At 46.9% G+C, this 25,778-nt stretch overlaps 1 protein-coding gene and 2 long non-coding RNA genes across 9 annotated transcripts in view; 1 reads left to right on the top strand and 2 right to left on the bottom strand.

Annotated features, from left to right (window-relative positions):
* Positions 1-192: 192 nt before the first annotated feature.
* LOC138689670 (uncharacterized) lies at positions 193-8,188 on the bottom strand. Its single transcript, XR_011328567.1, has 5 exons — positions 5,255-8,188; positions 3,288-3,986; positions 2,461-2,535; positions 1,843-1,947; positions 193-1,762 (listed from the first exon to the last, which is right to left on the bottom strand). It is a non-coding gene; the product is annotated as an uncharacterized lncRNA (long non-coding RNA).
* A 503-nt stretch (positions 8,189-8,691) lies between these two features.
* CEBPB (CCAAT enhancer binding protein beta) lies at positions 8,692-14,019 on the top strand. Its single transcript, XM_069805436.1, has one exon. It carries the CDS (start codon positions 8,982-8,984, stop codon positions 9,966-9,968), a length of 987 nt encoding a protein of 328 aa, XP_069661537.1. The 5' UTR covers positions 8,692-8,981; the 3' UTR covers positions 9,969-14,019.
* An 8,123-nt stretch (positions 14,020-22,142) lies between these two features.
* LOC138689672 (uncharacterized) overlaps positions 22,143-25,778 on the bottom strand; it is a 159,651-nt gene continuing 156,015 nt past the window's right edge. For 5 of the 7 annotated variants that reach the window (XR_011328575.1, XR_011328573.1, XR_011328568.1 and 2 more), the window contains one exon: positions 22,143-24,810. This is a non-coding gene — a long non-coding RNA (uncharacterized lncRNA). The remainder of the gene's footprint in view (positions 24,811-25,778) is intronic. The other 2 variants (XR_011328574.1, XR_011328570.1) reach the window with 2 other exon arrangements.

The raw sequence follows: 25,778 nt of genomic DNA, 5'->3' as shown, positions 1-25,778 counted from the left end.
GGCTGCGGACGGGGCCGGGGCCGGGGCCGGGGCCGGGCCGGGCCGGGGCCGTTATCGGGGCCGCGGGCGCTGGGTGTGGAGGTCCCGGCCGTGCCCCCCACCCTACCCCCGCGCTGCCCTTCTCCGGCCGGTGCCCCTTGCGCGCCCCATGGCGGCGCTGCGCGGCGGCGCGGAGGCGGCCCCGTGGGCCCTCACCGCGGGTGGGGGGGCTGCTGGTAGGCGCGGGGCGTGCGGCGCTAGAGAGGGGCCTGGCAGCCCCGACGTTTAGGTAATCGTGCCAAGAAAATCATTTTCGGTCCCTCCGTTTGGTACTGCAGGCCGTGCCCCTCCGTGGAGGTGGTTAAAGGCACCCACCGGTGTACTCACGGGTCCCAGAAAAAGACGTTCCAGCACGGGAAAAAGAGCCAGGAAAAAAAAAAAAGCCCCTAGCAATATCTAAGTACTACACCATGCCTGTAAAAAACAATTTCTGCAACAGATTTATTGGAATATCAAATAGAATAGCACTAAAATAAGAACTGTTTCAAGTAATTAAATAGATTTCACTTAAACATTAAAAATAGATCCCTTTACAGAGAGTGAAATACTAAACCAGACACTGTTCAACCCAAAGGTTTGAAAATGATACACCACAGTGAATAAAATGCTTCTCTATGCTGTGACAGCAAGGCCACAGTGGCAGCGAAGCACAACGTCGGCCGGGCCCAGTGGCTGTACCCACCCGAGGCACCTGCGGACCAGCACATCACACCCACCGAGGGGTAAAGGCTGATCCTGTTCCTGCAGGACGTGACACGGGGGCTGCCCTGCGGGCTCCCCCTCCAGAGAGCCGGGAGAGAAATGCACCAAACCACCCAGGAGCTTCCCCAAACTTGACCTAGCTGACAGTCAAGGACTGCTCCGCGCTGTCACTTCACGGTGCTCTGAAATCACTGTGTTTCTGAAGCAGGCTGAAAGGCACGCTGTGTGCCTCCCTGAGTCTGCCCTGCCTTTTGGAGGATCACAAGTTAATTAATAATTAGCCGGAATCATGTGCTCAAATTAGCGGTTCTTAATGAAAAAAGGGCTCAGGAATTCACTAAGTCCTGGACTCATCAAGAGTTTTATATATATATATATATATACACCTCAAAAGTTCTGGAAACTATAAATGACAATGATTTGCTGCAGACACAGAAGAAGGTATTTATCTGAGAAGGGGATTTTTCTGTTTTCTGTTAATTAGGTCATAAGCCAATTAAAAGGCATTAGTGTGGGGTGCCTCAGTTTGTTGGACCGGGGCTGTGTTTAGACTGAGGGATGGGAGTGTTCTGGCATTGAGGGATGCCGATGTTTTCATTAGACTTTTGTGAGGTTAGGCTTCTCCGACGCTAAGGAGTTTGCTAAGATCCTCTTAGGGTTACAGTGACCTCAATAATGCTAGTACGGAAGTGGTGTAAATGTGAGTGAATTAATGTCAATTCAGTAGGATATGGCACCTTTAAATGTGTTTTGAGATATGTGACCATCTGTCCCCATTATGAATGTGTGAGTTAGGGGAAAGACATAAAGAGTTTTAGTTGAGGTGCGGTTCTTGGGCGTGTTTCCCACGATACCTTCAACATCTGTTAGTCACCTTGTTTTGTCAAGGCAAAAGGGCTGCCACTATGAAGAAAAGGCAGCAAATTGCCAGCCAGGTTTGGCTTTGGATGGGTTATCCAATTTTCTTGGAAAATGGTTATTAGTTTTGCCTTGGTGTCGGCTGGAATGAAGCTGCATCCTTCTGTAATAACATCAGTGTAGCTGCCTAAAGACAAACATTGCAAAAGGAAAAAGGTGCTTTGAAGCCCCTTCTGATCTCACCTCAATGCGACAAGACAGAAGACCATCGAGGGGGGGTTGTTCCTTTCCTAGGGACAAACCGACGCTCCGGACACATCTGAAGAATGTTCCTTTTTTTATCATTATCTGGGGGAGGAGGGAGAAACAGTAAGTTAGTTCATAGACTCTGGTGAACCTCCAAGAGCTGGTACAGCCGCCGTACCCCCACACCCCAGGAAAGGGTGAGGGTTTAGCATTGCGTGAGTGCGACGGCTTTTACAAACACCACCTTAAAAGTGATGGATTAGGCAACCTACTGGTGACCTGGTACAGGTATCAGCGTGGCTAGGACAAGGCTGCCGAGACTCTGAAGGGAAGTCTGTATTAAGAGACTAATTCCGCAGGAAAACCTGGATGCTGTTTGGGGAAGTTAAGGACCATATGGGAACACGACAGGCCGTATTACCGTAAGGGGCCCTTCAAAGAGCTAAATGGCTGGCCGGTTTATTCAGGGGCAGCAGATAGCCAAGCCCCTGCCGTGCTGTTCGTTTTCGGCTCCTTCCTGCGAAAGGTCCCCGCTGTCCCTCGGTCCCCTGGGCATCGGCCCCCCGCCAGCCCCCGGTGGCACCGGGTAGACAGAGGGAAGGGAGGGACCCCTACCGGGCACCGGCGGCAGACTGTCCTCTCTCCTCCCGAGACGACATCACCCGCAGCTGCACCTCAGCCAGCAAACCTCTCCTCAAGAAAAAAAACAACTGTGAAAAGAACGGCCCGACGGGAGCTCCGGGAGGGGGACGGGACCGTTCCCGCCAACGCCCCGGCCCCGCCCCGCCTGGCCCCGCCCCCGCCCCGCCTGGCCCCGCCCCCGCCCCGCCCGGCCGCCGCCCGGCCCCGCCGCGCGCCGCTAGGTGGCGCTCCAAGCCCGGTGACGGCGGCGGGGCCGTGCCCGGCGGCGGGCGGAGCGGAGCGGAGCGGGGTAGGGGAGGGGAGGGCGGGCGGTCCGCCGGGCCTGGAGGGAGCGTGGCGGGTGTGAAGGCCCGTCCCCTGCCGACACCGCCGTGCTTCGCCTCCGCCCCGCCCTGGAGAGCCGTCCCGGCGACGGGGGGCACGGGGCGGCGGCGGCAGCCGCGGGAAAAACCTTCCGCGCTTCTTGCTGCGCAGCCCGGTTGCCGATGAGTTGTTAGAGGCGTGAGCCGAAGAACGAGGTTTTGGAACGTTCCTCGTGGAAACTCATCCCCTGGTCCTCCGCCCGCCTCCCGCCACCGCCGGCTGCAGCCCCAGCGGCGGCCGAAGGGCGGCCGGTGGTTTCACCTGGCGCAGCCCCGGCCGCTGCCCCCCCCCGCTGCGAATTCGGAGCAGCCGGGTCACCTCCAGTTCTCTGCACGCTCCCCCCTGACACCTCTGTACCCGAGGGCTGCCCACCCACAGGGTCGGCTCGCCCAGGGCCGCGCTCGGGCTCCGTTCCCTCGCCTGCTGCCCTCACTTACGCAATTCTGGTCTCTTCCCCGAGCCACAAGGCACAAAGGGAGCAGAAACTGGCTGCAGCTCCCTTGCTGGACTCTCTCTGGCATGGGAAAGCGGCAGTGGGTGGGAGAGCTGGAATAGCCACTCCTACGGCTCCCGTCCAAAGCCATAAACGCGAAGAGAAGATAGCGACAGGGGCCGAGAAGCGAGGTACGCGGGGGACGGCACGCTGCGGCTATGGCCCCCCGGTACCCAAGTCCACCAAGGCCAGCTGCCAGATGACACAGACCAGCCCAGGGGCTGTTCTTAGATGCCAGCACTCACAACCAACAAGTCCTAACTCATTCCCTGGCAGCCCCGCTTTCCCCGTGGTGCTCGACACAAGATGAGAGCAGATTAAAAAAAAAAAAGTGTTTGTACAATCTAGGGCACAAACCTTTAAGGCTTTTAATGAAGAAAAACCTTTCGGTTCTTCGCTTAAGCCCGCTCTCCTGTCACCCTCTCTACGACTTGCCTCGGTTTATATTGCTCCTGGCAATACACACCATGGCGTTCTAGCTACCTGGCCTGTAGCCTCAGGACCTCTGAATTGTTCTCCTCTTTTAGAAATTTCCTAAATGAATTACCAAGTCCTGTTACTGGGAACTTCTGACTCTTGGCAGGGTATCCTGGAACGATAGGATTCCTGTTCCCTTGATGGATCTTTCGAAAGCTTGGATATGCTAGAAAAAAAGCATTAATATGTGGTCTGTAACAAATTCATCAAAGTCAGATTCTACAATTACCTAGGAAATGTCAGACAACTATGGAGAACTTCTGGAAAGTTAGTGGACAGCAACTTCTCTGCCATTTTGGGGGCAATACAAGGAAACAGGCTACTCATAAAATACAAAGTGCCCTCTTACTGTCCCTGCTCAGAAAGACAGCCCACGTCTTGCCAGCCAAATGGCTTCAGCACGGACTTTCTCTGCAACAGAGGACTGGAGACTGGAGCTTCTGCTTTGTCACTGCTCCCTTCCACGGGCACTCTGGCTCTCCCTCCTTTCCTTTCTTTCACAGAGCCACAGAGCGGGTGCTCTGACCTCCAATTTGCTCTGGAAAATTTTCAGTCTGGTAGGGGAAGGTATTTCGCTCATGTTGTCCCACCGGCTGGAGGCAGTGGTGCCAATCCCCAGGTGTCATCTCTGCAGCACTCGGTAGGGCAAAGAGCAACATGTAGATAAAGCGGGGATTGAGCAACCCAGCGCTGCAAAGGCCAAGCATGCTAGGTCAGAGGTGAGCAGAAAATCAGCAGAAGACCAACAAATACCTGAGCATCACCATGTCACATGGGAACAAGGGGTGAGGGAGCACTCAGGGAGGGGGAGGACTCTGGTCTGTAACAAAAGAACCGAAGGAGGCCAGGAGACATGGCCTGCAACCACCTGGGGAGCTGCCTGCCACTGGGGACTGCAAGGCAGAGTATCGGAGCTGCAGTTTCAGAAGAAAGCATGTGGCAATCGTTTTTCATGTTAAAATGAGGCAAAGTCTCAAGCCTGGCCTAAGAGCTGGGGGAGACGGAAGGAGAGCCAACCTCTCTCTGAGTTGAGACACTGTCCCTGTCTGACATCTCATAAGTGCTGTTTTTTTATAGTGGAGAACGGCAAGTGGAAAGCAATAGATTGGAATCTGGCCTCTGCCAGGTACAACTTACGAGTTGTTGTTGGCTAAGGTCTGCGGCTGTATAAAGAGGGACCTGGGGCTAGGAAGAAGAAAAAACAGAGCGCACAACATGCTCAGAAATAAATTTCGATTTTACTTCTCTATTTTTCAGCCTTTATTGCAACATTGCTCTACTTAAGGCAGTCTTTCAGGCAAGGTCCCCTCTTACCCCCCCCGAGACCTTCCCACACTACCTCTGTGCTCTCTCCCGGCCTGCCTGCTTGCATGGATACTCCTCCGCTCCAGAACCCCTCACATTCTCCTCTTTAGCTCACCTCCAACATCCTACCTACAGCATCTTGTTCGTTGATGCAGCTGTCAGCTTCTGGCATTAACTTCTTTCCTCTTTGCCCCTCTCCTGCCCCTCCATGCTGTTTTAAGACTGCAGGTCTGTGGGTGAGCAGCTGTGTTCACACAGGGTTTAGCCTGATGCATCTCTGATCTTACTGATCTGCTAAGAGCTACTGCAAGGGAGATAATACAAGAGACAGGTCCGCAGCAAGAAGCATCAGAATTACAGATAGCCTTGTTCTAGACTATGATCCTCAGTCCACAGACCTTCTTACAAACACTTCAGCGTTTGAGCCGTCACCATTAAACTAACAGCATCTCCCCAAAGCTGGTGTCCTTCCAGGGACAGCTGCTGTAGACCTGGAGCGCATGAACTGGAGAGCTTGCAAGAAATCCTGGAAAAGAAGACAATTTCCAGGAAGAAAATGCCTCTGCAATGCTTTATTGTAGGTCTGAGCCTGGAGCTGGAAAGTTGTGGCTTCTACAGTACAAAAGGGAAACTGGAGAGCAGAATTTAATTCGCGACAGAAATGAGCAGTGAGAATGAGATTCCTCCCTCCAGCTTTTCACCATTCTGATATCCTTCTGCTACCCTCCCGGTACCTATATTGTTTCACACATCAATGTAGAGGAATCTGGACTCTATTGCATCAGAATTTTTTTTTTCTTGCTCAAAAATGTTGATGTTCTTACTAAGTAATAATTTGTGAGTTATGCTGTCTCCTTCCTCAGCTGACTAGTTCTGAAAAAAAGAAATCATGAAATCACTAGAAAAAAGGTGCTTTTCACAGAAGTGTTGCCTTTCTGCTGCAAATTGCTCTGTTGGGAGACATGCTGCGGAAGGGCTGCTGCCCTTGGGTTCTTCACAGAGTGAGAGACCAGTGCCCGGATCACTTCACCAGGAATGTCTGCATCTCTTTTCCTATCTAAAGCATCTCTCTGAAGAGGTTTTCCAGGACGATCATTAGCAGCCTCTCCATATCTGGCCCAGCCAAGCCATGGCCCTTCGCAGGGACAGAGCTCGGTGAGCCCAGACCTCCGCCCAATCCTCTGTGGTGCGAGCCTCGCTCTGCACCTGTTCCCATTTCAAAAACCCCGTTTCTGGCCATGCATTTGTTATGACAAGTGCAGAAACAATTTAAAAGAGACCAGAGTTAGCTCAAAACCTGCTTGCCGAATGCTAGGGTTTTGGATAAGTGGTTAGTCCCGCCAACAAGGTTCCCATGAGAAGCTGAGAACGGACGTCGGCTCCCTGAGAGTGGCTGTTGGGATTTGAGGTGAGCTGGAGGAAGTTTAAAGAGATCCAGGCACAGCAGGGAGGTGAGGGGGGGAGAAGGGAAGGAGGGGACAAGCTGGGCATCCAACCTCAATTACCACCCTGGCTGACGTGTGATCTCGGTGACTATGGGATTACTCAGCACTGGCCTGGAAAGAAGGTGTGGGCCACACCATCCCTGATATAATCTGTTTCACATGACAGTTTGCACAGACGTTTTATTTTGTTAGGGAAGATCAGCCCGGGCAGGAGTACAACTTTCTGCTGCCGAGCGGCAGAGAATAGGGCAGAAATTTGAAGAGGGCAAATTTAGATCTCCCAAAATATCCTGAAAAACTGCCCAGGAAATTTACCAAGCAGCTTTAGTGTTCAATTTTAGCCAACGGCCGTGGCAAGCTGGAGACCTGTCAGGGTAATGCCAGGAAAGACCAACCACGCATTTCAGCCGGTCACCACGGCAGGAGACCTCCTGCCTGTGGGTCCCTGAGACATTTTGGAGGCAGGAAGCACATGAGACCAATTTTAAGAGTTCAGTTGCAAGGGCCAGTTAGGGCAGCCGCTGGATGTAACTGCCAGATCAGAATGCAGGATAAAGATGCGGAACAAGGGAGTAAACAGCCAGAAGAACAAGCCCTGGCTCACTGCAACTTGCCAGTATTTGCACCCAATACAGATGTTTGTATTTATGAAGGTATGGGCTCCAACTACAACCTCCAGACCCAGCGCTCTGGCCAGGCCCAGCTCCAATTTAATCTCTGGTGCATTCACCAAAGATTTACTTGGTAGATAAAGATGGAACTGGAAATATCTGAAGCCTGAAAACCTGTTAGGGTACTTTGTTCTGGAACGAAAAAATCCTTTTAAAACGTGAAAAGAAAAAGCAAACAAAAAAAAGAAAAGAACGAAAACGTCCTATGATCCACTGACCGATTCTTGAATTCTTCCTCTTTTCAAAGTTCTGAGGTTTGAACATTATGAACAGTTGACTGTTTGAATGGTATAATGCAATACCTGTTCCTCTGGCTTAACGTTACAATATTTCCCACACCGCAGGATTGCTTCACATTATTCTAAGAGGCAGTGTCATTTTCCCTGCAGTGCTAGGTCTTCTTTACTGAGGCGAAGGACACTCCTACTTCCTTTAATTATATGTTTTGTTTTAAATTAATGTCCTTTATTCTGGGGATGAATCACCAGCTTGTAGACAGGTAAATGTGGGAGTAAGAGAGTGAAAATATAAGTTTGATTCCCAAGGTGGGTGTCTTTAATTAAAACGGACATCAAGATTCAGTCTTCCTTCCCAAACTTAACCCCGCCATTCTAAAAACACGCGGATTCCATGTTTCCACGCACGTATCTCCCTCGCCTTCTGAATCGCCTTACGTACGGCCAGCGCAGAGAGATTCCCTATCGCTTGTGTACCCGGACGGTTGCACCATGTCACGTAAAGTAAATACACCAAGACAAACTTTAAGGCCACCGTCGTCCCCCCGCGAGGAGATGGGGAGGGCAGCTCTGGGCTCGCTCGGCTCCCCGGCAGCCGCCAGAAGCCGCAGCCTGCTCCGACTCCCCTTTGCTCGGCTCCCTGCGCGTCCGTGCGGCCGGTTCTGCCCGCCCCGCCGGGGGGATTCACCCGAGCGAGCCCGGGCCGCAGAATAACGGGACCTGCCTCCCACTATGCCGCTTTTCCCCCGCCCTGCCGAAAGGACTCGGAAAACTCCCTCCTGCCTCCACCTCCCCAAGGGCAACGCGGGCGCCGGGCGGCACCGGCGCCCACCTCCCCGCCGGCCGCTGCCGAAGCCGGCGGCCCCGCCGGCGCGCAGGCGGCGGCGGCGGCGGCGGCGGCAGCGTCCCGGGGCACGACACGCGTGTCCCCGCGGGGCCGAGCCGCCGTCCGTGTGCCGGACCCGAGGGCGGCGAGCCCCGCTCCGCCCCTCACCTGCGGCCCGCTGCCCTCCCTCGGCCGGCGAAGCCCCGGTTTTATCGCGGCCGGCTCGGCGGGGCACCGCACCGGCAACACCCGCCCCGGGTGCCTCCTCCGGGGCCGGGGCCGGGGCCGGGGCCGGGGCCGGGGCCAGCAGTTCCCGAGCGTGCAGCGTGGCAGGCGGCCAGGCGGTGACGCGCCTGTTGCTATGGGATCCACCGCCCCTATAAATAACTGAGGAAAGGAACTTTCCTAAGTCAGAGACTTTAGGACGCGGGGCCCAGAACCAGATGGTCCGGAGGAGACGCGCCAGCTCCCGCCGCAGCACCCGGAGCGGTGAAGCCCCGCCGCGCCGCAGGACCTGAGCCGGCCCGGGTGGGCAGCGCAGCCGGGGGCCGTGCCCAGCGCCGGGGACTGAGGCAGGGTCCGGAGCCCCCCCCCCCAGGCCGACGGCGGCAGCTCGATCCTCTGCCGGGGGGGCCCCCCCTGCGTCGTCTTCTCCTCCCCGCATCCCCCTTTGCTTTCATGCAACGCCTGGTGGCCTGGGACGCAGCATGCCTCCCCATCCAGCCGCCCGCCTTTAAATCGATGGAAGTGGCTAATTTCTATTACGAGGCGGACTGTCTGGCTGCTCTCAACAAGCTGCACCCGCGGGCGGCCGGGGGCCGCTCCATGACCGAGCTCACCGTCGGGGACCACGAGCGAGCCATCGACTTCAGCCCCTACCTGGACCCCTTAGCATCCCAGCAGCCGGCGCAGCCGCCTCCTCCGGCAGCAGCAGCAGGGGGCAACTTTGAGCCTCCCTGCAGCAGCGGCGGCGGCCAAGATTTCCTTTCCGATCTCTTCGCCGAGGACTATAAAGGCAGCGGCGGGAGCAAGAAGCCCGACTACACCTACATCAGCCTCGCCCGGCACGGCCACCCCTGCGCCAGCCAGAGCCACAAGCCGGGGGGGCTGCCGGGCTGCTTCCCGCCCCAGATCGTGGAAACCAAAGTGGAGCCGGTCTTCGAGACCCTGGACTCTTGCAAAGGGCCCCGGAAGGAAGAAGGGGGAGCCGGGCCGGGACCGGGGGGCATGTCCTCGCCCTACGGCAGCACCGTGCGCTCCTACCTGGGTTACCAGTCGGTGCCGAGCGGCAGCAGCGGGAACCTGTCCACCTCGTCCTCCTCCAGCCCCCCCGGCACCCCCAACCCCTCCGAGTCCTCCAAGTCCGCCGCCGCCGGCGGGGGCTACTCCGCCCCCCCGGCGGGCAAGAACAAGCCCAAGAAGTGCGTGGACAAGCACAGCGACGAGTACAAGCTCCGCCGGGAGAGGAACAACATCGCGGTGCGCAAGAGCCGCGACAAAGCCAAAATGCGCAACCTGGAGACGCAGCACAAAGTCTTGGAACTGACGGCCGAGAACGAGCGGCTGCAGAAGAAGGTGGAGCAGCTCTCCCGGGAGCTGAGCACCCTCAGGAACTTGTTCAAACAGCTGCCCGAGCCCCTCATCGCCTCCTCGCCTCGCTGCTGACCCCCGGCCGGGCCGCGGGGCGAGCGGAGCCGCCGGCTCCTCGCCCTGCTCAGCGCTCCTGCCGGGCCGGGGCGAGGGGAGAGCCCGGGGGGGCGGGTTGCTTGGTTGGTTTTTAATTTTGTTTTTTGGCCGGTCGGTTTTTTTTTTTTTTGGTCTTTATTTACATGTTGGCGGAGGGCCCCGCCGCCGGGGGCCGGGGGCTGTCAGCGGTGGGACCTCACCGGGGGCCGGGGGCTGTCAGTCAGCGGGGGGGGGGGCCCGGCCCCGGGCGGGCTCTGCAGGCTGCTGGGCGCTGGGGTTATTTAAAAGAGCGAGAGGAGAGCAAGGGCAAAGTGATGCAATCCTTTAAGCATGGCTGGGAATGCTGTGTACATGATGCAATCTCGTGTAACTGTCAGTCATGAATTGAGTAATCTGTTAAAGATGTTCCTACAGTTTTTTTTATTATAAAGAATAATCTATTTCTATAAGAAAATACATATGTATATTTTGGGAATCTATGCATTCTTGCTACATTTGAAGCATTAATGAACAATTTTAATAAACTTTATGACTAGGTTAAAAACAGTAGCTTGTTTTATTTTGCAGGCACGTTTAAAGTTAGATTAAACGCAGGGTTGACATTCTAGCTGATCTGGCTCAATGCTGTGATCAGGGATCAGGATTTTTGTTGGTCTTTTGGCTTTCTCTGTGACTCAGAGAAAGGAAACAAAAACAAAAACAAAAACCAAAAACCCCCAGAGAAACCCAGCAAAGAGCAGAGCTGGAAGCTTTAGCCCGTTCTTGTTGCCTCATTTTATTTCCTCTAATCACTTGCTTTAGCTGCCTGCCGCTTGGGTGTTGTTTGGGGAGGAGGTGTTTGTGTTGGGGGTTTTTTGCGCTTCTTGCCGTTCTGAACGTGTAGAGCAAGATATGCTATCCAAGCCATGACCAGTCTTTGGCAAAGTAACACCAAGTCTGAAGTGGGAGGGAGGAAGAAAAAGTAAGGGAGGAAGCTTGAAATGAGTTTTTGTTTGGGGTTGGTTTTTTTTTTTTTTTTTTTTTCTTTAGAGAGTTTCTATTCTCTAAGTTATGATTCAGCATTTCTTATGTTTGTAGTTTACAGGAATAAACATGAGAAAGTAGCATTTCTGTTGGATGTCGGTAATTTCGGTCATTGCTCAGGAAGCTCTCATGACACCTGGCCAGGTGAGAGGCATATGAACGACTCCCTTATCTTTTCTCTTGAGACATTTTTCTAAAAACTGTAGATAGAGTTTCTCTGATGAGATGTGTTCATTTCTGTGTGCCTGGATGTTTGCTGGGGACAAGCGACAGATAAGGGGGGGGGGGGGTGGCAGAGGACGAGGAAGTTTGTAGCAGGCCATAACTTTATTTCAGAGAAAACTAAGACTCTGCCTGCTGATGGAACAAGCCAGCCTTGCCAGGGCTCCCAGGTTGTGTTATTCCCCCCCCCCCCGCCCCGTATATAGCTGCTGTGTCGAGGTCTGTAAGAAGTTAACAGTCTCAAGCTGGTTACGTGGAGGGAGTTGGGCAAATGATCGGGTCTTACTCAGCATTTTCCATTTTCCTGTTAGGCCAAATTTAAGCATTAAGTTTTTAGATCCCAGTTTCCCAGTGCCCCAGAAAAGAAACTCCTTAATCATCTATGCTGTTTGACAGCTGAACACAGAATGGGTCTTCAGTATAAAGACAGTGGACTTGAATTTGCTGCTATACATTCCAATATAGATTGCAGAAGGACAAATCTTCAATTTGTTGCTTATTTCTAGTGTTTCTTTAAGGAAAGCATGTTTGCTCCTGAAAGAACTGTTTTGCTTTTTTTTGACACTTAAGATAATAGCCTCCTGCGGGTGAATCTCCCAGAGCTCTTACTGGAATTTGTCACATATTCCCTGCTCCCGCAATGCCTCCATAGCTCCTGCTAGGAGCTGTGCAGTAGTAAGTAGTGGAGTGTTAGTCCTGATACAGATTTCACCCATTTGCTTTTTAATTTGTACAGTGCAGTTAAGTTGTTTTTATGAGACCCTAAGAATAGATTTTCTTGGGTGAGCTAGCTCCTGCACCAGCATGACTCAAGTTCTTGCAGGCAAGATAGACGTTAGATCTTGTCTTGACTGTCCCTCGTGACGATGATTACTCCAGCCTCCTGTGGCTGTTTATTCTACTATTCTTCTAGTTACGAAACTTATCCACATCGTTAGATCCTATTTTCTTGTTGTGCTGTAGGCCATGTAATGTTACCCAAACTTACAAGCAGTGTTCCCAGTCAGAACCGAGTGCTGCTGAGAGTGGAATTGCTGGAGGACTGAAGATGTCCTCAGATACATTTCTTTCTTTCTTTCTTTATAAATGATAAAGCTTCCAACAAAAGTTCAGTTTGTGGGGGCTGGAAGGCAGGGTAGATTGAAAGATAAGATGTACTAAAGGTATTTATATTTGTTTAAATAATAGTCCGGTTTTGGAGATAGAGCTCTATCAGGCATGAATGAGCTAATCCCCGTCCTTAAACTTTGCCTGCCACAGTTCAGGAGAGCCAGTGCGGTGTTCCTGCAATTTAAAGAATGATGTTTAAATTACTGCTTTATTCCAATTAGCATTACAGATTTCTCATTCAGGAGGAAACTTGTGCAGCAATGAGTTTTTGCCAGAAAGATGCAGTTACAGACAGGAAAGTTGAGGACATAAATGCACCAATTTTACACTAGTCTCAGAAGGAATCCGTGAAAGAGTCAGAAAGAGAATTCCCGAATCCTTCATTCTTAATCTTGTATTTCCCACATAACTTACATTTTAGGAGCTTTGTAGCCTGATTAAATGCATGGAGGTCATAAAATACCCTGCTTTATAAACAAGCGTATGAAAAAGCCCCTATAATTAAAACATTTCCTCGAAAAAAATAATCTGGAAAAAAATAGTTTGGAAATGAATCTGAGAAAACTCCACGCACTAAAGTAGGCAAAAGATTCCAAATACCATTTCTAATCACAGTGGGGGAATTGGAAAATCCCTGTCCAAACAGTGGCTCAGCTCCAAATATTGATACAGTTTCCCATTACAAATAAGATTCTGTTGACTGAAAGCAGTACTGTGGTACGTCTCGGTTGTCTTCTGACAGGGTCTCTTGAGCTTCTTTTCCTAAAGTGACTTCGGTACAGCTTGTGGTAAGACTTTGCAGTCTATATGCAGGCAAACCTTGCAGAGTAGTTAAGGCACTTACTCCAGTAGTCTGTTTTGAATTTTATGGAAGTTTATAAAGAGCATTTTGTTTGGGCTTCCCCCCCCCCCCCCTTTAAAATGATTTATTACATTGACTGATTCATACAGATTTTTCTTGATACTACTAAAATAATAGAGTTTCTTCCTATGTACAAATAAGTAAGATCAAATCCCTAGCACTGACATCCCCTTTGCAAAGCATCTAGCACTGTTTTATCATTTGCTAGATGTTTGAATTCAGTTGTTAGTTCTGCAAAAGGAATCAGATGTATAATTTTAAAACAAAATATTTAAAATACAATACAATTTTGTTAGCAGTTCGTCTATCTATTAATAGAAATTATTACTCTCTGCTTATCTGTCCAAAGCATGTATAACCCCATGCAGCTCTGACACTGTGGTGTTGCTTTTAGACTTTTCCCACTGCCTTCCATTAGTGACTGTTGGAAGATGCAGGAAAATTTACGCTTGTTTCTATACTAATCGTTTCTCCTCTATTAAATAAAATCACCCAAATTGCACACATGCACCAAAGGGTTATTGGGCGGGAGACTTGATCACATTTGATAACAGTATGGTTTTTTCCTCATTGAAATTCTGCGATAGCCTTCAGATATTGAAATTACAACCTGAAAAAAGCTTTGTGCACAATGTTAACCTTTACCATTTCATTGCTAGAACAACTGTCATTGATGTGGATGTGTATAAAAATATGAAGTTACTCTCATACTAGCTAGTTTTCAAGCAATGTTTCATTAGCTGTGATCAGAATAAAAGTCAATGCAACTCAGTATCTGCTTTAATAAAGAGAAAAAATTTATATGAGGCCAAATCACACATCTTCTTTTGTTATTTATAGTGATATCGCTTAAGATACAATAAGCATTGTCTTCCATTTTCCTGTCATTCATACTGATACAAAGCGAGTGTAAAGCACCACCAAACTGGAATGGCAGGGTTCTGCATTCAGTTTGTACTGGATATAGATGATTATATGGTGGATGGGGGGTAATGACGAATTTGGTTCTAACTCTTTTTGCTACTGATTGCTAATGCAAAAAAATTTTTATTACTACCCTCCTGAGTGTTAGCCTTTTTTATGTTTAAGTCTACGCAAATGCTTAACAGTCAGAAGTTTAGGGCAAACCTCTTAGACTAATGTGAAGTGTGAAGAAAAATTTAAACCTATGCATGTATGTTGAAAGGGTCCTAGCACATTAATCAGGAAATCCAAACAAAAACTAGGGATATAGTTAACTACTCCCAAGGAAACAATTCTGTTCAAATTCTGAACACTATTTTTAATTAATCAATAAAATAAAAATAAAACCATGTGGCCAAAACTGTACATTAAATATGTGAGGGCATTAGTTCTCTTTTGAGAGATACTCACTGAACAGACAAGTGAAATCATTGAAAGAATGCAGTTCTATTTAACTCTTTGCTGGGACCCAAAACATAGTCTGAGAGTTTAATCTTTGCAGCGTAAAGCTAAAATTTAGTAGAAGCTGTACACTTGGATAATATCCTGAGGTTCCTGACTCTTTCACGTGAACTGAGGCTGTTTTGTCCCAGCCGGGGCAGATCAGCAGCACAATTTATGGTGAGTATGTAAACACCTAAAAAGATTAGATACAGCCTTGGATTGACATCAGGATCATGTGAAATTTATGGTGTGGTGTTAGTGTGATGCAAAGCTACGTGAAACTCCCGGGTTTCTCTTTGAGATGATCCTGGAAGCGGCAGCGTGGCCGCCTGGAGCACCACACCACCCCTGGGGTTTGATGCCAGCACACCAGTCCTCAGGAGCTGTAGTCAAGCACAGCTCTCCCGTTCGGCATAGCCGTAATTCTGATTTGGTCAGTCTGACCTATTGGAAACTCTGTTGGAAACCAAAATGCCTTTTGTGATCGTTTTCCCACCTGCTAAATTGTTCAAATGTTTTGTTTTGAATAAAAGGCTTTCCTCCCCTCCTGGAAATGTTGGTGGTTAGATCTGCCTGTATGTGAAAAACCATAGGGCTGGAATTCAAGACGAGGATAAATGGGTTAATAGTTGCTGAAGCGAATTGATTTGCATTTGCAATCGGCACACATTTAGTTCCAAACCTTCTGACTGGTTGCCACAATTTCACAGAGCAGCACCAAATTTAACCCTCATTTGTTTTAAAATTTTCACAAATTTATGTTTTTACTATTAAAATGATTCATATAATAAGTAATAATAAATTCCAATAAAATTTTCTAGCTAATTAAAAGCTAAGGAAGACTTTGATCTACATCCAGTTTTCACCTTGCCCTGTCCTTTCAACTGCTGCCTCTGGGATTCCTGTATCACACATTACATTGCTATCAAAGCACTTCTCAGAGTTCAGGGTATTTAAATCAGAGGGTTTCGTTAGGTCTCAAAATTTCATACAGTTTGCAGAATAAATCCTCTAAGAACTCACTCATTCCCTCCATAAGGCACACTGTAGAAGTGCTGGCTCGGTCAGCAGACCTGGTTTTGATGAGCTCGCATGCAGACGCCTCTGTACATCACGCCAGTCAAAGTAAAGAACTGAATTTTTGATGGAGGCTACAAGATGCATTGGTTCCTATCCCCATACAAACCAAGCGCAACGGCTTGTTTGTTTTCTATAAATACCTTGGGTTTGCTAGTGTATTGCACCAGCAGTTCATTAAGCCTGCAATAAGTAGCTCACTGATGTTGTCTAGAAATTACAGTAATAGGAATCAGTCTCCTTCAAGCAAAGCAAAAACCCCTCTAACACCTCATCTGCTGTATTCCCCTGCTCCGTTAGCTCACCTGGGATCTGGGCGCACAAAAGTTTTGTGATATATTTTCTATGCACGATCGGAGGAGCCTTGGTTTTAGAAATGAATGTCATGGTGACACGATGGGAAAATATTTCTGTGCAACATGATGAAACAATTACTTGGCTGAAGTAATTCAGGAAGGGAATCACAAGAACAAGAGAAAGTGCCTGGAGCCGGTTTGAGAAGCAGAAGGAGAGCGGTGGTGGCTCCCTAGCAGAAACATTGTTTTGCCAATTTCCCCAGCCTCTGCCATCTAGACAATAACTCGGGGGTGGATATTTCTGACAGTGAATTGCCACGCTTCTCTGAGCCTAGGTGTCTTACTTGAAACGATAAAATACAAATTGTCTCTCTTGTTTTTTGAAATACAAAAGGCCAGAAAATGAACAACCTGGAATGTAATTTATTAAGACACTTAAGTATGTCTAACATTTAAATGTATAAGGAGCAGAATACAATCTGTGGGATAACTTGACACAACGAGATCAGTAGAATTACAAAAAAAGGAGTAATCATCAAGGAGTTTGGTTGCTTAAAGGAATGCAAGATGGACCATAGCCACTTACACTTAACTTCAGCACACAAACCAGCTTTAATGCCAGCTCTGTGAAGAACGAACTTCCGAGCAGCACTGCTTTCTTGCTGTTGAGTTATTGATGACCACTCATGGTGGCAGAATATATTTTTGTGCTTAAAGTTAAGAATAGTGCTGATTGCTGGGTTGAGTCCCCAGATCTGAAGGAGTAGAAGAGAAGGCAGAAAGCCTTTATGTATGACTTTAGCTATTGGATGCACAGTGTCCTTAACCACTTTCAAAGCAAATTACATAGCTGCAGAGTTAATGAGTGCAGAACACTGAGTGAAATTTAGATGCAAGGGATAAATACTGAGCTTTGAAACAGAAGAGACAGTTTCTGGTCCTGGCCCTTTATCATATATCTTTAGATTATCAGTTAGCCCCTAAATGTAATAGAAGCTGTATGCACATATGTGCATCTCTAGTTGTAAGTGCAGTTGCCATAGCTGCAGGTATATTTGCCTATTATATATTTAGATCCTGATCTTACATATGTGCTTCATTTTATACATGTAGCTGTAGTGATTTCAGTGGAACTATTATTACTTGCATGATAAATGCAGTAATGATACATGCATAGATCTGTATTTACATGGATGTATTTACATGGATCTGTATATATATGGATCTGAGATCACAGTGTCTCTGGGAAAATTTTTGTGCCTTGCTCAGTTTTACAGGACATGCACTAGCAAATTTTGAGCACTTTCATTTCATGTGTTTTCAAATTCGAGAGAGCTACCCGTGCACATGGGCTGATTTGGCTGTCTCTTCCTGTACAAGAGGAGATGACAGTAGCTTCAGCATTTTTGCATCTCCCAGTGTCCTGGTTTTGGCTGGGGTAGTGTTAATTTTCTTCCTAGTAGCTAGTATAGTGTTATGTTTTGGATTTCGTATGAGAGTAATGTTGATAACACACTGATGTTTTCAGTTGTTGCTAAGCAGTGTTTATACTAAGTCAAGGATTTTTCAGCTTCTGATGCCCAGCCAGCAAGAAGGCTGGTGGGGCACAAGAAGTTGGGAGGGGACACAGCCAGGGGAGCTGACCCAAACTGGCCAAAGGAATATTCCATACCATGGGATGTCATACCCAGTATATAAACTGGGGGGAGTTGGCTGGGGCATTTACAGATTGCTGCTGGGGAACTAACTGGGCATCGTTTGGCAAGTGGTGAGCAATTGCATTGTGCATCACTTGTTTGGTGTATTACAATTCTTTTGTTGTTGTTGTTGTTACTATTATTATTATTATTATTATTATCCTTTCTGTCCTATTAAATTGCTCTTAGTCTCAACCTATGAGTTTTACTTTTTTTCCCCGGTTCTCTTCCCCATCCTGCTGGCGGGGGGAAGTGAGTGAGCGGCTGCGTGGTGCTTAGTTGCTGGCTGGGGTTAAACCACGACACCCAGGAAAAAAAAAAAAACCCAAACAACAAAACATCTGACAAGTGGGCTACAGCCTATGTTCTAACAGCTATTGTTGGGTCCCAATTTGACAAAGTACTTGAGTGTATGTTCCACCTCAGCAGAAGCAAAACAATGCTGAACACAAGCTTTAAAGTTTTGGATGTGCCAAGTGCTCTGCTGAAACACATCCTTCTAGAGCCTCAGCTGCAGCTGCCTGGCCTCTGGATTATACTGCTGTGATGCAGCTGTGGCATGGGCATAAGTCCTGGGAAAGAAAACATGATAGAGAATCTGGATATCCAGAAAGATGGTGAATGACATGCACTCAAACAGGCCAAAAGGAATCCCAATTTCCTCCTACTGTACTGAAGGAGCCCATCCAGTTTGTATGCTGGCCAGGTCTGGCGAGCCACTGTTCAGAGCGTGGTGTTAGTACCTGGCTGCTGATCAAAGGATTCTTAAGCAATAACCCACTCCACATCAGCAAGAGCTGCTGCCAAGAACCGTAGACTTCTATGGGCTGGAAGACAACTGATAAAGCAGATGCTGAGAAAAGCAATGATGCCCGCATTGGGCAATCTGAGTGCTACAAATGGCTACTGGAAAATGTTATTTTTATTTTAGTTCTGCAATTTCATAAGCCCGATTTGCTAAAGGCTCACAGTGACATGGCATTTTTACAGGGCTTGCTTTTTTTTTTTTTTTTTTTTTTGCAAAGCATTTTACTTAGATGAACAGATGCTCTCACTTTACATGGGAAAACCACTACTCCTTGGTAGTTCTTCCTCTGTCAATAACAAATATGGGTCAATTGTGCCTTTCTCCAGAATTAGCTCCTGTGGATTTTGGCTTGGGAAGGATGGGGCACTCAGAATAGCTGGGAATGATGCACTCAAACCTCTTGTAATACAGTCCTGTGCCTGGTTGTAGGGGATACGGCTCATGAGTGAGGCTGACAGATTGGAAAGGGTTTGGCAAAAAGGACAAGAAAGCATGTGTCCATGTGGTGAAGAGGCCTGAAAAGAAGGAAGTGATACCAAACAGTACATGGTTCTGGGAAGGCTATTGCAAGCTGTGGCAGTGATGGGAACTGTTTCCAACAGAGGCTACAGGCAATGAACTATTTTCCCACTGACCTCATGGTACCATGAAGTGAAAATTCCACTCTAGTGTTTTCTGCCAAGTCCTTAAAGGCAAAACCTTAGCAAATGGCTCCTGCTTTTGCATTAATACACTAACAGGTGCTCTTCTGCACGAGCCCTGCAAGAGCTTTATTACCAGAGGTACACTAACTATTAAACAGCCATAAGCTTAACCTGGTATTTACTGTAGGACTGTGCCTTTTTATTGCGCAGAGGGAGGGAACTCCCTTCTCAGCCCTCCAGGTGGTCCCTTCAGGGCAGGGTTGAGGCACATTGGTGAGAAGGGGTGGGGTTGGGTGGGAGAGGCTTTCATTGCTGCCCTACCTGTTCTGGGCATAAATTGAAATGATCGGTCTCTAAATCCTGCCAATTAGGCATGCTTTACTGGCATTAGTGTCGGTTTACTATGATAGGTAAAACGAAAATGTTTCTCTTAATAAAAAAAAAAAAAAGGAGGCAAAATCCTGCTTTAACACATTTAAGTCCCAGAGCAGGGGTAGCAGGGGGCAGCAGTGCACTCTGTAGGGTACCTGACCTAGCCCAGACAGGCAGGAGCAGGTCAGCATTCTGCAACACAGAACGGCTCAGGGACAAATACCTCCTAATGCGTTTGTGTACCCCCTTCCAGCAGTGACTGTCTATTAGGGAGCCCGTGGAGCAGGGCTGGAGGATGCAGTCTGCAGTCCCCCGCAGCACCCTCTCCTCTGCAATAACTGCACTTTACCAGTCAAGGTAGCATTAGATATGGAACAAAAAAATAGTGGTAACCCTTTCCTAGGCTCCACCTGTGAACGAAGCTCCACCTACTTGGGAGAGCAAAATGAGATGCTTTGTACAAGATTGTGAAACTGCTAATCAAGGTAGTACCTGTGCTCTCAGGTTAGTACCTTCCTAATCTTCTGATCGACAGATTCCTATAATGAAGAGGCAATATGGACCTCTCGGGTCTATTACTTCTTGGTTTCTGGAGACTGAGGCAGACACTGTTCTATTTTGCGCACACTGCTCCCAGTCTGAGGGTTATCTTGGTTACTATAAAGGCCAGAAATCATGGGGTTGGTTTTCTTCCTCAAAGAGAAGTCATCTTTGCAGCATGTGTTTCTGCCTGTGAAAATACAGGTATGCTGTGCTGCCATGCAAAAGCACAAGCTGACTTCATCCTCATCTGCACTCAAAGAAGAAGATGGTGAGGACCATCTCCCGACAGCCCTGTATTCCTTTCTTATGAACCATTCTCACCACTGAAACATTTAGTCTCTGCTGGTCCAAAATAAGCATTTCTGATAACAGCACTTCAGACCTTTGCAACCCCCACTTGCTTCAAAACAGACTTTATTCTTCTGAGAAGGGTTTGTCACTGGCACCTGGGTACATGCAAGGCTTTTTTAGGAAGTAAAGAGGACAAATGGGAAAATCAATTAACCATCTAAAAAACATTTTGTATTGCGTACAGCTCGCCTGTGAAGAGTGCTGCCTTTCACTCTCTTATGTCCTGGGAACTCTGACTCAGCCTCCTGTATCCACAGCTTGTCAAGATCCACGGTTGTTTATAATCAAATCTTTTGTACAAATCTAGGGCAGAAAAGCCCACTTATTATAAGCTTCTTTACAAATGCAGTAGTAGGTTTTTCCCTCCTCTACCTACCACCATGTCTTGAGGGGAGAAAGGAGGTGAATGTGACCTCCAGATAAACACCTCTCTCAGCTAATTTGTGCTCTCTTCCAGCCTCTCCCCAAGGATTAAACATTTGCTAGGGATCGCGGGAGGGCTTTGGCCACACTACACAGCCAAGTAAGCTGGTGGAACCTCGCACAATGCAGGAGGGCGCTGCACTGGTTCCATGCTAAATGTTAAGACCATGTGGTCGCTTCTCAGCCTCTGCTGCAGAGACTCTGCCCCGTACTAATTAGGTAGGAGTGATGACCTAGTAGTGATTCTGGAGTAAGGAAAGGAAAGTCCTGTATCAGGCATTGCTGCAAACTTGTTTCAGGATCTCAAGCAAGTTACTTCACTTTTCTTTGCTTCAGTTCTTTCACCTGCAGACAGATACTTCCTGCATGTGTCTCAGGTATTATTTGTTTAAAGAACTGTGAAATACGAGATATGAGACTTTGACAATACCATATATTCATTATTTAAAGCTTATATTAAAAGCTAAAAATCTGAATGAATTCAGCAGGGAAAGTCTTCTGGTGAAAATGACTGGAAGAACAACTGTCCCTCTCTCCACACACTTCCCAGGCAGTAACATGACCACACAGAGTTTGGCTCATTATATATGTAAAATAGGCAGATGCTATTAGGAAGCAATTTTTTTCACCCAGTGAGAAGAGAAGCCTATCCCTCATGATGAAATCCTCTGCAGGGGCAATATTTTTATCATGCCTCATACTTCTCAAGGTATTTGAAATCACCCTCAAAGTTGGATACTGTCTTCCCTTTTCTCCCCTTGAATCTGAACACTGCCTTCACAGAATTTCACTGAGTCCTCAGCATTTTCCTTTCAAATTCCCTTCCCTTTGACAGTATGTAATTCCTGATGTTGGTGGGTATCGTCACAGTTTTATTAAGTATGTAATAACAGCCTGTTTAGGGACAACATGTCATGATAATGAACTGTCCATGTAATTAGGCCTGACTCATCAATCAACATGGAAAAGGACTGAATGGAGTTCATAAAAGCACCTTTAAGAGACTGATGGAAATGTTTAAAGAAAAAAGAAATTAGCAGTGTTTTGTATTGTTAAGTATTTTGCAGAGCAGAAATTAATTAGCACTGGAGAGAACACACTCTTCTGGAATGTCCATGTGTGGCCCATTATATCCCGTTTTGCCCTCTGAGTCATCCCTTCGCAGCCACTGATTCAGTGTGAACAGGAGCAGTCACAGTGGGATCAAGTTTAGTGACTTACTGGTGTGAACTAGCAGCCATAGAGGGAAATTTCCCCTTGAGCAGTCACCAGGGTACCATTGGCAAAAGGTGGTGAAATAACTTTTCTAGGCAAAAAAAAAAAATAATCACATTCTTGCATATCATTATTTTTACTTTTTTACGTTTCACTTCAGGAATTTTATTATTTTAGAATAAATGCTATAAACATGTCTCCAGGAAGCTATATAAATCAGAAGTCTGTATGTATCCCAGACTGATGATCTGAAACATCTGGCTCTTATGCTTGGGCCCTTCTTGCACAGGAGAAATTGCCCCTGTGAAGAGGATGCACACTTCCAAGATCTAAGTGAAACAGAAATAACAAAATAGTTGCTGGTGTGCTTAAGCCTTGAAACTGCACAAGCAAGTTACCAAGGCCAAATCCAGCTCTCTCCAAGTCTAGGTGAAAGGAAGCAAATTATTGAATTACCAGCTTTGCAGCAACAGAATAAACTCTCACCAACTGATTGACTACGACAGTGGGATATCACCCCTAGCTATTGGCAACTGTCCTCTCATCATTAGCCTTCATTAAGGTGGTCATCTCCAAACCAAATGCACAGTTCAGTTACTAATATAAAAGACATCAATTAGATTTATATAAGAGTATTGCAAAATATTAAATAATAAAGGCTGCTACCAAACAACAGCAGGAAGATTCATTGCCCTACAATGTTTGCTTCTCAGACAAAGCCTGGCTATTTTGGGGAAATCACACCTTGACTGGTGACAACACTTGCTTTGTGCATTTGATGTGGGGGAGAGGGGGTACTGCTGGCATACTCTCTCTGTCTAAATCTGACAGCAAGGCTAAGGTTGGCACTTAACTGCATGAATCACCAGCTACTGATATTTAAAAGCTTGCATATGCAAATCACTAATTAAACATATTAGCATAGTCAGTTACCCAAACTGTAATCTTAGTCGTATCTCCAAGTTAGGCATGCAATCACACACCCATTTTGCAGATTTGCATTTGTGAGCATGGTTTCCCGAGAGCTAGGTCCAGAAACTAGTCTAATCACCAATTTTTCCTCATGTAGTTCCAGGAAGGAAAGAGAAGAGTGAAAGTATGCTGAGTGGCTTCCTCTCCTGAAAAGTAATGGGCAACTGTACAAAATCAGAAACTGATGTGGACAGCCGAATAACAACTGAGAGGGCTAGATGGTGAGCTATGCATGCTCTCCTTTAATCTAATGCCCATCTTTGTGACTGCTTCGACCCAAACAACGTGGATTTCCCTCTATTAGCAAATATTCAGACACAGGAAAAGACTATGTGCCAGATTTTTACTTTATTTACATTGAATTACCTGAGATTAGAATCTGAAACGAGAAACTTTCTTTATACAGTTACAAATAGCTATATTATGCAGTTTTAAGGGGTTAAGAAAAGGAGGAAATCATAACCACAGAAGTCATAAAGGCAACTTATCCCAAGCCAAATAGTTTTGTTTCTAACGCAGGGCTTTAATTATAACATGTCATATAATGATGACATAGTGCTATAATAGGCAAATATAATGCATTAATCTGATATTATATTTTGGCTTTAACAATAGGTGCAGCGAACCAGCCTTAGTGGATAACTCATTCAGAACCTATCTGCACACTCCACCTAGATACTTATCTGCCTCTTTAATTAAGTGGAGGGAAACTTCTTGAGGCCATACCCATAAAGCCAGTCTCTGATGATAGCAGAGTTACTGGAAGCCTTTGGTAATCGTTTACACCCACGTATTGTGGTTAGCTTCCAACTTTGGCTCTTTCCTTCTTGCTTTGGAACCACCTATTTATCCCCTAGTGTAAATCCCCTAGTTTTTTTTTACCAAAAGGGGTACAAAAGATCTCTGGAGGTTCGTTTGAGCAACACGTCAGCATACTGTCACTGGCCTCCTCAGGACTGAACCAGGCTTCCTAATTGCAGCGGTAAAAAAAAGAGCTTTGGCAAATTTTTCACTTACCAGTATACTTCTTGAAACAGTAGGAACAGACTGCATCAGTGAACACAGTACAGCCAGTGTCATCTTTCCATAATGCAAGTTCCCCAGGTTGTCCTCAGCATGCGCTCATGGAAATCAATCAGAGACACTACAGCAACTGACTTCAGTGGAAGGAAGAGTGGGCCTCGTGGGATAAAATCATCTTTCCTGATTCTGTGGGTCCTATGTAACTTTGTGTACATTGAAAAACACCCTCTTTGGCTTCTTCAAACACAAAGAGTTTGTAGGATTTGCATGGTACGCTAAAAATAAAATTTTAACTAATAGTTTGGAGAAGGTCGTTCCCTGATATGCAGTCCTTGCTCTCCACTAGGAATTTTTGAGAGAAATACCCTGCTCTGAGGCAGTAATATACAGAAATCATAAAGACTCCATATAAACAGCATCTGAAGAAAGGGACAGCAATCTCAAGGCCATGTGAGATAGATAACTTTCTGAGGTGACAGTAGTGTACAACAAGTACTATAGTCCCTGTAGCAGAATAAAGGCAGCTGACATGAGGTTCCTATACTTCAGTTCTAGCTAAGCAAGCTAGGCTGAGTACAACCAAAATGGCTCCAAGAGCTTACCGCCTCCTTTTCCTTTTTCTCTCCTTCTGCGGCTCACTTCATACTCTCCTCCGATCTTTTCCAGTATGAAAGGCTCTGCTAATGACCTTTGAACAGATCATGTTGAGAATGTCACTGCAGAGCTTCTTAATTTTATGGTGGCGCCTAGATAATACGGTGATGGGTACTGAAATGCTGAAAAACAGACAGACAGATAGCTAGATAAGATTAGATATATAAGTAATTTAGTCAGTCATCATACAGAGCAGCTGACATAAGTTCATTTGTAAAGCCAACTGCTAAAATTGCTTTAGAAGTCCTTACATTTTAATTCTGTTGAAAGACAGACCTTTGATCTGAATTGTTTTGGTGGCATGTACATTATTTGAATGGAACTTCACCTGACCAGGTAATACCAGACCGGTCATTCCTGGCATACTATTGTCACAGGAGAACAGTGTACATGCAAATCCATACCTACCGATAGCTCAAGGGCAGACAGATAACTGAGCATCATGGAACAGATATAGACTGAAAGCATGAGCACCACTTTATGCTGATATACAGAATGAATCATGGCTAATAAAAGGCTCAAACAACCATATATATGACTAAATGTAACCTCAAAACACTTTTAAATTAAGCATGATCAGAAAATACAAGGAGAAAAATTATTAGATAAACGTTATTGCTTCTCTTTTTCATTAATATTTATTAATTTACACTGGGGGGAGATGGAGGAGGAAGAGAAATAAAACAGACCTGTCAGATTTGCTATTGTTTATAGGCAGTTTTATATTTCAGCTCTCAGGTACCAGCAAAACACTGGGACGTTTGTACTGCATTCACTGCAGGGAAAATTATTTACATTCACATGTTATGTTTTTTTAATTTGGCATTAAAAAAAATTTCAAAGACACTTCCTAGGGCAGTTTATTTTTGAAGTGGGTTATTTGTTTTCACCCTAAATCTGAGGCCACGGCAGTATTCCCAACTATATGGAAGGGGTAAGAGAGTTAATATAAATGTGTAGAGTTTGTTAGTCCATGTGTTTCTCTGAGTGGCATTCACCCCAGCACTGACACTTTGCACCACAAGTCCCACTAAAGCAAAAACTGCTAAGTGCAAGCATGAACCACAGATAAATGGTTGCATGTCTTAAT

The sequence above is a fragment of the Haliaeetus albicilla genome, chromosome 2 (assembly GCF_947461875.1).
Source record: "Haliaeetus albicilla chromosome 2, bHalAlb1.1, whole genome shotgun sequence".
NCBI lineage: Eukaryota > Metazoa > Chordata > Aves > Accipitriformes > Accipitridae > Haliaeetus > Haliaeetus albicilla.
The sequence above is the reverse complement of the archived record's forward strand: the minus strand, read 5'-3'. Positions and strand labels throughout refer to the sequence as shown.

Bases quoted from the DNA above. Each gene is read 5' to 3' on its own strand.
- CEBPB (XM_069805436.1), top strand. From the start codon at position 8,982: ATGCAACGCCTGGTGGCCTGGGACGCAGCATGCCTCCCCATCCAGCCG.